Raw genomic sequence first — 12,565 nt, 5'->3', positions numbered from 1 at the left:
CTCCAATCTGACCCTATGCTGATACAAAATTCTAAAATCCACTGTTTCAGAGTTCAGCATTAACTATATCAAGACCCGTCAAGGGCTCACGAAAATACCGCTTCACCTGTACAATGTGGTACATGCCAAAAGTAAACACATTTATTTTCAAAAAAATCAAATTTTCCTGTATCAAAAATACCATACAAAACGTACACGAGGAAATGTTATTCAATAATTGCAAATACTAACTTATGAACATAAGAAATTAAGAGAAAAGCTTACAATTCGTAGTGTTACAAGGTTCCACAAGATGTACACATCGTTGGTCAGCTAACATCTTCAGGGATACTACTCAGTTCCATGGCAAGGCCGTAGCTATCACCACAAAAGGAACACAGAAGGGACACAGTACTTCACCGAAGCACAGACACATCATTACATAGGGAAAAACAGTTTACGACACAAGAATTGCTGTAGGACTCGCCGGGGAAGCCATGCGACCAACACAACTTGCAAGGATGGGTATACATTTTTTATTATATATAAAAAGTGAATTTCTTGGTCTGAAACTGTCAAAAATTAATCATTCAAAATACATGAAAGTTATCTGTACCTTTGTTAACATATACAAGGAGTGCATTGCGTTAGTATAGGATCTCGAATCATATATTCTCAACCCATATCAAATATAATGAGCACAGCATGGGCTCCCATATTGGTGTAAGTACCTCTTACTCTTTTTCACGATGATACCCGAAAGACTTCCTACTTACAATGGACAAAAAATATTCCTCTTGTAACAATGCAAAATACAAGCCCTAATGACGTCATACACACCGTCTGTCCATCCAGTTGGTTAGGTTACCTCGTTATTGTAACTCGAACTCAGTATTACCATATTCCTTTTTGTACAGCTTATCATCTACTTCCATCTCTAGGTTTGTTTACCTCGTTATTGTAACTTAAGCTCAGGATTTTCCATACATATTGTCCAGCTTATCATCTGCTATATGTTAACACAACCAAACCATTGTCAGTAACTCGTCTATGCTTCTTTCTGACTATATTTTCACACCACACGTCTTTCTTCCATATACGTTCTCTTCTTCAACCATTTGTACATTTTCATTTTCAACTTTTTTATAACTTACCTTAACCTAAAATGACTAAGGTTCCGTGTGACATCCAAATGAACTAGACCAAGCACTCCACCAGGTATGTGTCTTGCACACTCAACATGGCGGATGTAAATATGTCACTAGAAACAAAGATGTTTATCAGCTAAGGTTTTGCATACGGCTCCACATGAATAAACCGGCCCTGTACACGCATATGTTTCATCGCTGTATTATACTAAATGCCACTTTAAGTATATCTCATTATTTACCTTGCAGTTTACATAAAATCCTGAAATAACTTGTATCGTTTACTATACAATTATTGATTCTTTCTCTTGAATCTTATGAACTCGAATTAAAATCCTGTTATTCGAAGAATCCTTTAAGTCAGTCAATACCAAATCTTTCGAAGAAAATTTGTAAATCCATCTGAAGAGCTATTAACGAAAATTATCTCTTTTATTGGGGGAAAAAATAGTAGCGTACCAATGTTGTTCTTGACCGTTTAAACTAATCAATCGTATTTATCTAAGAAGTTTTAAGATGTCTGAATAACAAATCGAGATCACTTTGGCGCTTGGTATGAATGTCATAGGCAAACATTCACGCAAGAATGATACTGCCTTCCATGATAGAGTAATCTGTGATGTAGCATTATAATGTTTCAGGTGGTAGGGTCAGGGACGCGGGAACCTTCAGCTTACCTTGGTGGCGTTCTTCCTCAGCATTCCAGAGGGTGAGTTATGTTCTGTACTTACAACACATTTTGACATCTTGTTAGTAGTGTGGCCATGTAACATACCGAACCACCTGTTGCAAGGCAAGCTTTGTCGGTAGTGTGAACATATCAAATCTTATACCCAGTGAGAATTTACTCCATACCAAAGCCAAACGATAGTGTAGGCCTCTAGCAAGACAAGCTGTCACATTAGTGTGGATTTGTAGCATGGAAAACCATCGTTAGTTTACAGTTATAACATGGTAAACCCTTACATTCGTAGGGACTTGTAGCATGGTAACCCCAGTTAATGTTGTCAGATTATGTTGGTAAATCTTCCTGCAATCTGCGTTTACAGCAGGTCAAGATCTAGTAGAAGTGTAAACTTACCATATAACTAGTTCCATCACTAATGTGGGGTCCTATTGCTTTGACATCCACCATTTCCAAATTCTTTGAATCCTTCCTCCAACTCTCTTAACCTTAAGCTCCTCGAAAATCACAGACTTCTCTCTGATCACCAGTATAGATTCCATAAGGCAAGATCCACTGGTGATATTCTTTCCTATCTTATTAATGTCTGGTCATCATCCTTGAAAAATTTAGGAGTCACGTTTAGTTGCTCATGCCATATCTAAGGCTTTTGACAGGTGGTTGCATTGGGGTTTCATCTCTAAGCTCCCCTCTTTTGGTTTTCATCCCTCACTGCTCCTTCATATGTAACTTCCTTTCTGGCCAATCTATCTCCGTGGTTGTTGATGGATTAGCCCCCACCCCTCTTCCCCTTCCCCTTTCACCAAGAGTGGTGTCCCTCTAGGTTCTGTCCTGTCACCTACACATTTTCTTTTCTTCAGTGATTTCCTCTTCACAAGTAATCCTATGCACTCATATGCTGATAACTCAATACTGGATTCTTCCACATCCTTCAATTCTGGTCCCTCCTTCACTCGATCTGCATCTCTTCTTGACACAGCCTCCTCACTAAACTCAGCCTTGGACAGGATATCTCAGTGGATTACACAAAATCTTGTTAAGTTTAATGCCTACAAAACCCAGTTTCTACCCATCTTTGTATCAAAAGCTCCCACAACTTTATTCTCTCCTTTGACAGTTCTGTAATTCCACCTCTTGACTCTGTGAACTTACTTGGCATTACTGTAACATCCACTCTTTCTTGGAAACCCCACAATGTTGGTTCACTTTCCCTCTTCTTTAGGTATTACTTTGCTTGTATGCCCACACTACTAGCTAGACCATGCAATACTCAGCAAGCTGCTCCATCACATGATTTTTGTGTAGCCATCAATAACTCAAGGCTGGGCTGTTTTGATACCTGCCTCTTTCCCTTTATGTCAAAGCTCTGGAACTCTACTTCTCATGTCTTTCCCAGTAACCATGACCTAGCTCATTTCAAAAGACAGGTTTTTCACTTTCTCAAAAATTCATAAGTACTTTCCCTTGTCTTTTTCTGCTTCATAATTCTCTCTATATTTCAGTTAAGGCCTGGCCTTAATGTGGACTTTAGTTTAGAGACTGGAGCCTTCAACATAGAAAAACAAAAACAAAAAAACTAATGCCAAAACTTGTTGGAAGTTTGAGCTTTTGATGTCACAGATCTTATAGGTTAAAGCACTCACTACAGCAGACACTTTATTCCTGTAGTCTAAGAATAAGCTTGTTGTGATACAAAGCTGTTTGTAAATGTATAATGTAATCTACACATCTCAGTCATTTTAAACCCTTATGGTATGTAATTGAGGCCAGTAAATTTGCCAAAGTTATGTTAAATAGAGTAATATAGAGAGAGATCTATGTATCAAGTTTTTTTTTTTTTTTTTTATACTTTGTCGCTGTCTCCCGCGTTTGCGAGGTAGCGCAAGGAAACAGACGAAAGAAATGGCCCAACCCACCCCCATACACATGTATATACATACGTCCACACACGCAAATATACATACCTGCACAGCTTTCCATGGTTTACCCCAGACGCTTCACATGCCTTGATTCAATCCACTGACAGCACGTCAACCCCGGTATACCACATCGATCCAATTCACTCTATTCCTTGCCCTCCTTTCACCCTCCTGCATGTTCAGGCCCCGATCACACAAAATCTTTTTCACTCCATCTTTCCACCTCCAATTTGGTCTCCCTCTTCTCCTCGTTCCCTCCACCTCCGACACATATATCCTCTTGGTCAATCTTTCCTCACTCATCCTCTCCATGTGCCCAAACCACTTCAAAACACCCTCTTCTGCTCTCTCAACGATGCTCTTTTTATTTCCACACATCTCTCTTACCCTTACGTTACTCACTCGATCAAACCACCTCACACCACACATTGTCCTCAAACATCTCATTTCCAGCACATCCATCCTCCTGCGCACAACTCTATCCATAGCCCACGCCTCGCAACCATACAACATTGTTGGAACAACTATTCCTTCAAACATACCCATTTTTGCTTTCCGAGATATGAAGTATATCAAGTATGAATTGTATTATTCATGTTACGAGAGAGCCATGTTTATTTTGCTATTATAGATATGTTTTCATAGATTTTTATCTGTTTGGTATTTGACCAACTTAAGAAGGGTAAAGGAGGTATATGGTTATGGCCATCATCTGTCAGGAGATGTTTGCCAGATGGTAAGGGAATCTGTGTCTAGCCCAAATCTGTCTGTTAACAGAAGCTGTTATTTCAGAGTTATCTGTTTTAATAAGCCTATGGCCTGATTATACACCCTTTAATGTAAGGGTTGGAGGCAGAACGTAACAAGCTTTTTTGTCATTAGTATGATTTCACAACAGGCTAAGCCCAAAGTGTTTAGAAAATTTTTGTGAAGTCTCAAGGTACTTCCTGTGCCATAAGATTGCAGCTCAGATGCTGCAAAGCTGAGTTTTGAAAAGGCTGATCTTGTATTCCTAGAGGAGGGAAGTGGAGACCTGAACAGAAAGCCTTTGCTGATAGTCTGTATGCATAAGACACCTGGCAGGGAATGGGAGATTATTTAGTTAACATTATAAGGATAAGCTATTTAGTAAGGTCAGCAGTGGAGTTTCAACCACACAGTGTTTCCCAAAGCAGCTATGAGGATATCATAATCAGATTAATGCATCCCAACAAATTATATTTTGATGGCCAGATTTGAAGTAAGGTTTACATCATACTCTACTGAAAGATTCTTAAGATTTTCATTTCCTTGTTTTGTATTTAGGCTCCTTATAGAAGGTACTTGCTTGAACCTAATCATATCGCAAAAGAAAAATAGATATGAATCACAATGTTGTTTAGTAGTCTAGCTAGACTGTTACAAATTATGCTTCTTGTCAGGTCCATGCCAAGGTATTCAGTGGCAGTGTGCGGTCCTGCCCTCTTCTTTTACCATCAAGACTTCTCATGGCGCCTAGTGGAGTGGCTTGAGATCCTACGAGCACAGGGCATCGCTAAAGTATTCCTTTTTGAGACAGATGTTCATCCCAACTTGCAGAAGGTCCTGCGCTACTATGAGAAGGAGGGATTCCTTGAAGTAACTCAGTATTCCTACCCTCCACCATACAATAACGACCCAAGCACACGCAGGTGGGTAGTGAGCGAGTGTTTGAGATCTTACGTCTCTCTCACTCTCTGCCATCACGGCAAAATCTCATCCATGGAAAGTTATGTGGGGTCTGGTTGTGGATAGGAAGCTGTGGTTTCTGTGGATTACACATGACAGCAAGAGTATGGATGTGAGTAGATGTGGCCTTTCTTCATCTGTACCTGGTGATACCTCGCTAACATGGGAAATGATGATCAAGTTTGAATAAGGAGAAGCGGGAGACCAAATTGGAGGTGGAAGGATGGAGTGAAAAAGATTTTGAGTGATCGGGGCCTGAACATGCAGGAGGGTGAGAGGTGTGCAAGGAATGGAGTGCATTGGAACGATGTGGTATACTGGGGTTAGCATGCTGTTAGTGGACTGAACTAATGCATTTGAAACATCTTGGGTAAACCATGGAAAGGTCTGTGGGGCCTGGTTGTGGCTGCTGTTTCCTGTGGGATGGGATGACGCTGGGAATGGATTGAAGGCAAACAAGTATGAATATGTACATGTGTATATATGTATGTGTATGTGTATGTATATGTGTATATGTTGATACGTATATGTATATGTGCGTGTATGGGCATTTATGTATATATATGTGTGTATATGAGTGGATGGCCCATTCTTTATCTGTTTTCTGGCGCTACCTCGCTGACGTAGGAAACAGTGATCAAGTGTAATAAACATATAATAGATATGAATATGTACATGTGTATATATGTATATGTAAGTATGTATGTATTTGTGTATATGTTGATATGTATACATATGTATATGTTTGTGTATGGGCGTTTATGTATAAATATGTGTATATGAGGGAGCGGGAGGCTGGAAATCCTCCCCTCTCATTTTTAATTTTCTAAAAGAAGGAACAGAGAAGGGGGCTAAGAGAGGATATTCCCTCAAAGGCTCAGTCCTCTGTTCTTAATGCTACCTCGTTAATGCTGAAAATGGCAAATAGTAGAAAAGAAAAGAAAAGAATGTGTATATGACTGGATGGGCCATTCTTTGTCTGTTTCCGGGTGTTACCTTGCTGATATGGGAAACAGTGATTAAGTATAATGAATGATATATATATATATATATATATATATATATATATATATATATATATATATATATATATATATATATATATATATATATATAAGAGGTCCAGGTGAGGATATTCCCTCAAAGGCCCAGTCCTCTGTTCTTAACGCTACCTCGCTATCGTGGGAAATAGCGAATAGTATGAAAAAAAAAATATATATATATATATCCCTGGGGATAGGGGATGAAGAATACTTCCCACGTATTCCCTGCGTGTCGTAGAAGGCGACTAAAAGGGAAGGGAGCGGGGGGCTGGAAATCCTCCCCTCTCTTTTTTTTTTTAATTTTCCAAAAGAAGGAACAGAGTGGGGCCAGGTGAGGATATTCCAAAAAAGGCCCAGTCCTCTGTTCTTAACGCTACCTCGCTAACGCAGGAAATGGCGAATAGTTTAAAAGAAAAAAATATGGTGGATCGTGGGGTGGGGGAGGGGGCGAAAATTCTGGGAGCCTTGAAGAATGTGTGAAAGTCGTGAACATTATCTCGGAAAGCAAAAATGGGTATGTTTGAAGGAATAGTGGTTCCAACAATGTTGTATGGTTGCGAGGCGTGGGCTATGGATAGAGTTGTGCGCAGGAGGATGGATGTGCTGGAAATTAGATGTTTGTGGACAATGTGTGGTGTGAGGTGGTTTGATCGAGTAAGTAACGTAAGGGTAAGAGAGATGTGTGGAAATAAAAAGAGCGTGGTTGAGAGAGCAGAAGAGGGTGTTTTGAAATGGTTTGGGCACATGGAGAGAATGAGTGAGGAAAGATTGACCAAGAGGATATATGTGTCGGAGGTGGAGGGAACGAGGAGAAGAGGGAGACCAAATTGGAGGTGGAAAGATGGAGTGAAAAAGATTTTGTGTGATCGGGGCCTGAACATGCAGGAGGGTGAAAGGAGGGCAAGGAATAGAGTGAATTGGAGCGATGTGGTATACCGGGGTTGACGTGCTGTCAGTGGATTGAATCAGGGCATGTGAAGCGTCTGGGGTAAACCATGGAAAGCTGTGTAGGTATGTATAGTTGCGTGTGTGGATGTATGTATATACATGTGTATGGGGGTGGGTTGGGCCATTTCTTTCGTCTGTTTCCTTGTGCTACCTCGCAAACGCGGGAGACAGCGACAAAGCAAAAAAAAAAATATATATATATATATATGTAGTCATACTACAAGTGAGAAGTCATCTTCAACAAAACTGTATCATTGTTAGTAAACAAAAAGGTGTATAATTTTGTTGATAAACCTCTTGTCTCAAATTAGTTCATCCTTTTCCTGCTGTGGATATACCACAGCCTTGAAGCTGCAGGAACCCTGTAGGAATGCCTAGATGGGATAATCATCTAGGAGGAAGTAAGCTATGTGTGTGTGAAAGGGACTGTGGAGTTGACATAGTACCCAATTTATTGCCAGAACACCATCAGGAGATTTGTTAAGGAGGCAAATCATCTTAATGTACTAGAATTGCCTTTAAGCATGTGGATACAATATGTTCAATTAACTAATTGCAATGGATATTAAACCAAATTAGAATATGCATCGCAGGCTTGGTTGACACAGTTTCAGAGATATGATGATCTGAGCTTGTAAGGCCAGAGGAGGGCAGCAGAGATGATACCAGGAGTAAGACAGCTGAATTTTAGGGAAAGTTTGAGGCTGTAAATTTGCACACCATGGTAGAGGAAAAAATAAGGAGAGACTTCATCACAACTTTCAGATTTTTTATCCACACTGAGAGTTATGCAAATGAACAGTGCTGCAAAATATGAGAAGAAAACTAGGGGTCGTAGTAAGAAACCATCTGCAAAAGATTTACAAAAATTGCATTTATAGTACTATGGCTGTGGATGATTGGAATCAACTAAGTGATGAAACTGTGAATGCAAACAATACACAGAAGTTTAAAATGGTATATGATAGTGAAGAAAGTTCAAGATATGAAGCCCTGTGAGTGTAGGACTCTCTCCCAAATTTTTTACAATTAGACAGTTTCTCACAAAAGAGATACTTGCAAACATAGAAAACTTTAAAAAGCACATTATTTTACTATGTACTCTTACATGACAAAGCATTGTGCTGGATCATTGAGCTGTTCCATCATTCCTTTTTTTCAAATTACTAGATTATGGACGCTTGTGAACCGTGTGGAGATGTTTAAACAGGAGAGGATGTACTTCAATGATTGCCTCCTGCGACACATGCACCAGTACCGCTTCATTGCTCACTATGACCCCGATGAGGTGCCTCTCCTCCTTCACCACCACACCTACAATGACTTCCTCAGTGAGCTTCTTAAAAGGTGAGACATGGACTCTTCTATTTAGTGAACCAGTAGTTCCTCTGTAAAATTTTCAGTAGTTAATAGAATTATGTCTGAGTTATACCCCTTTGAGGGTCATATCTGATGTGAAATGGGGGTTCCTTTACCACTTTCTCTGTAAATGTCCTACAAGTGTTTTCCTTTAAAGTGCATGCATTTCAGACGTCCTGCCCGAATGACCATACAACAGATTATAGCTAATAGATCTTAATGACATTTAAACATGTTAGGGTCTTTGTCAGGCATCTTTGGTGAAATCACCAGTTGATTAGCTTATTTGATTATATACGAGTTATTTATGCATGTAAGGAGTTGTATGTATGGGGGTCCCATCACTCAACCACTCATTTCTGTCATAAAGCTTTTTGAATTTCCTGGTGCTAACTGCATGTCCAGTTTTCCTTTGCTTATTCCATGTTTCTGCTCCTCCAGTGCTGAAGTGCTTCCTCTTGTATCTGTTGCTTAACTTCCAGTTATGACATTTTGATGGAATCCCTTCTGACTTCAAATGTTTGGTCAGTGTCACCAAAATCATATCTTCTTGGTATTTTATATGTATGATCATGTCTTCCCTTATCCCCTTTCCTTCAGTGAGGAAGGATGAGGGGTCTCATCTTCACTCATAACTCATACCACTTTAGGACAGCCATTCACTAAGTTCCACACTGAATTAGGTCCTCAAAGATGTGGATAATATGGTTCTGGACAGTAGTAACAGGGAATTCATAACCCTGTTGCATTCCCAAAACTTAATTTATTCAAATGAGCCTAATCTAGTTGGCTGTTACATATTCTAGTGTCATTCATCTCTACCATGTAGAGATCTGATCCTTGTTATGCCCCTTTTTAGAGCCTATTATTATGATGTTTTTGCTAATAGTATTATCATACCAAACTTTCCACTGTTGTTAAACATAGAATTCAGGAAATCAATAAACTCAATTGTGCTAAATAAACAAAGTTATGCATTGTAAATGAACTTGGCTGTTATTATTAGATTTAAGAATGCCATAAAAGTGAGACTTTACCTTTGCAGAGCCCAATTGTCCTGTGAAATTGAGCCCAGACTTCCCCTGAAAGTGAACTTAGTTATCATTTCTTATAATCAATTGTGAACCCTGGCTATGACAAGATTGTTGAAAATAAAAATATATTTGTCACAGCATCAGGAGTATCAGTAATATTATATTATAGAAAAGTAACTGGAAATGATTTAGTTATACTATATTGCTATCATCTACAATATAGTCAGTGGATTGAATCAAGGCATGTGAAGCGTCTGGGGTAAACCATGGAAAGCTGTGTAGGTACGTATATTTGCGTGTGTGGACGTGTGTATGTACGTGTGTATGGGGGTTGGGCCATTTCTTTCGTCTGTTTCCTCGCGCTACCTCGCAAACGCGGGAGACAGCGACAAAGTATAAAAAAAAAAAAAAAAAAAAAAAAAAAAAAAAAAAAAAAAATATTGCTATCATGCTGCAGTGCTATTGTACTACCATGCAACTCTCTAATTACTTTCATACCACAATACTGCTACTATATATCTGTACAGCCACAGTTATCAAACTACTGTATGAAACTGATGAAAGTCAGTTGTGTTCTTCAAAGATTTTGTTAGTTTCATTATTACCTTTATATTTTTCTGTCTCTTTTTGTGCTTAAGAAAGTCTCTTTGCAAATACTCTACCATTACTTTTCAAAAACTAATTATCCTCACTTTAATCTTTGATTGCAGCCAATAAACATTTTAACCACAAATAAAAGGAAAACATATGATGAACAGTGCTTTAATTCCCCTAATGTATGATATATGGTTTTGGAATTAATGACTGTTGACATTTGTATGTTCATTAGGCCAGAATCTGTAAACGTCAAACATATGTTTAAAAAAATTTCATTTCTCTCGTTGATTTTTGAAGTGCAAAAAAGGAATCTATCATACATGAAGGCTGAAGATAACATATTCTAGAGGTCAGTCATCATAATCTAGGGGTTAAGTCATTGTTCTCAAAAGGGTGATTTTCCTGATTTATTGTTATAATACTGTAACTTAGTCTTTTTGTACTTCATCCTCTAGGTAGGTTTCCAGCTATCATTGTGGAGCATGTTCACCCAACTCCTGCTTGCAAAATGCTGCCTTCTTTTCCAGTTAACGTAATCTCCCTATTCTGTAATTCATATCTTCATGACAAAAACTTTATTCATAGAAAAAAAGGGTGAGGAAAAAGTAAGAGGTTAAAGTAAAAGAAGGGTAGATTAGCACTGTACATGAAAAAAAGATATAGCCCAGTGGCTTTTTTTTTCTAGGTAAAACTAAGTAAAATCAGCATTCCTGACATGGTAGTTGTATGATAGTACCAGGCACCACCATGGCCTTCCTAAACTTGGATGGATAAAAATACTATCCTGGGTGGTTGCTGTGTACGGCTTACTTGCTTTTAAATTTAATATTTCTTGTTGTCCTCAACAGTCTTCCCTTGGGTCTCCAGTTTAAGGCTGTGAAGTCTTTTCTAATTCTTTCCATATGTCCCAGCTATTTTTATTTTGCCATTTCTGTCCTTGTTAGTAGTGGTGTTAGGTTCATTTCTCCCCTCAGTGGGATGTTATCTTCTTTTATCTCCTTTTTTGTATCTGGTATTAGTTAGATGATCTTCATTTCTGCTGTGACTAGCTTCCTCTTATCAGTTCATCATAGTTGATTCAAAATTTTCATAAGATTATTACCTTCCACCCACCTTACTCTTTGTTAGATTTCGATATTATAGATAAACTGGTTATTATCAAGCACAGGGAAGAGTGATAGGGCCAATGTATAGGATGGCTGTATGACAAAAACTGATCTGCTTTTGAGAGTAGTATATAGTTGGCCCTGATGGCTGCTTTTTTCTGAATTTTTAAATTATTTTCTCTGATATACATTGCTTGTTTCTGATACCTTGTTATCTCAAGTATTTGTTCTCCCAGCCTTATGTTTTAATCTTCATATTCTTCCTTCCGTAACTTTACCTCAGTATCTTTGTGCAGACAGTTTCTCCCAGAAAATTGCCCCAAATTTGTATTGTATCACGTAATTCATCTCGCATTAATTCCCAGTAATTTACTTCATTTTCTTGGGAAGAATTTTCATGTTTAAAGCTGATTCTTTATTGTCTCTAGATCACACTCTGAGCTGGGCAGCAGAAATGTCAGTTTACCTGTGGCCTACAAACTACACTGGAGCATTTTTTATGATGACATACCCCCCCCTGCAAGAACCAGTAACCTACCAAAGTTCCTTCATGTAATGCAGCATATCCTGCGGCCAAAGGAGAATGAGCCACAGACACTAGGCAGATTCAAGGCACTGTATGACATGGACACCGTCACTGGAGTATACTCTCATGGAGCCATCATCTGTGGATCTGGTAAGAGGGAGAGGTAGAGAAGGAATTCCTATGTATAAGGATAAGGGGCACAAAAATGAATATTTGAATTATAAAAGTATGAGTTTTGTGAGTATACCTGGTATGGTGTATGGGACATTGGTAATTGAAAGGGTGGTGTCATCACAGAGCAGCTGAATGAAGGAGCAATTTGGTTTCAGAGGTAAAGGATGAGGACCAGGTGTTTGCTTTGATGAATACATGAGAAATACTTTGAGAGTGTAACTTGTATTTATGGATTTGGAGAAAATATATGGTAGAGCTGACGGAGAGGCCTTATGGAAGATGCTGCAGAAATGTTATAATTGGGAAGGTATTGAATACAGAAGAGTTTTTACCTAGGCAG

At 38.7% G+C, this 12,565-nt stretch overlaps 2 protein-coding genes across 5 annotated transcripts in view; one reads left to right on the top strand and one right to left on the bottom strand.

The window, feature by feature from the left end:
• The window catches only part of Taf11 (TATA-box binding protein associated factor 11), a 34,794-nt gene extending 34,379 nt beyond the window's left edge, over nucleotides 1-415 (bottom strand). Inside the window, exon 1 of the mRNA XM_071670397.1 lies at nucleotides 265-415. Within this exon, the coding sequence (XP_071526498.1) occupies nucleotides 265-319 (55 nt within the window). The 5' untranslated portion in view covers nucleotides 320-415. The remainder of the gene's footprint in view (nucleotides 1-264) is intronic.
• Nucleotides 1-12,565, top strand: part of LOC139753692 (uncharacterized) — a 35,385-nt gene that overhangs the window by 16,200 nt on the left and 6,620 nt on the right. For 3 of the 4 annotated variants that reach the window (XM_071670390.1, XM_071670392.1, XM_071670391.1), the window contains 4 exons: nucleotides 1,769-1,836; nucleotides 5,153-5,401; nucleotides 8,600-8,776; nucleotides 11,954-12,201. In XM_071670390.1, coding sequence (XP_071526491.1) covers nucleotides 1,769-1,836; nucleotides 5,153-5,401; nucleotides 8,600-8,776; nucleotides 11,954-12,201 — 742 coding nt within the window. Of the gene's footprint in view, nucleotides 1-1,768; nucleotides 1,837-5,152; nucleotides 5,402-8,599; nucleotides 8,777-9,833; nucleotides 10,029-11,953; nucleotides 12,202-12,565 lie in introns of those variants that run through there. The other variant, XM_071670394.1, reaches the window with a different exon arrangement.

The sequence above is a fragment of the Panulirus ornatus genome, chromosome 15 (genome assembly GCF_036320965.1).
Source record: "Panulirus ornatus isolate Po-2019 chromosome 15, ASM3632096v1, whole genome shotgun sequence".
Classification (NCBI taxonomy): Eukaryota; Metazoa; Arthropoda; class Malacostraca; order Decapoda; family Palinuridae; genus Panulirus; species Panulirus ornatus.
This window is presented reverse-complemented; position numbering and strand designations above follow the sequence as displayed.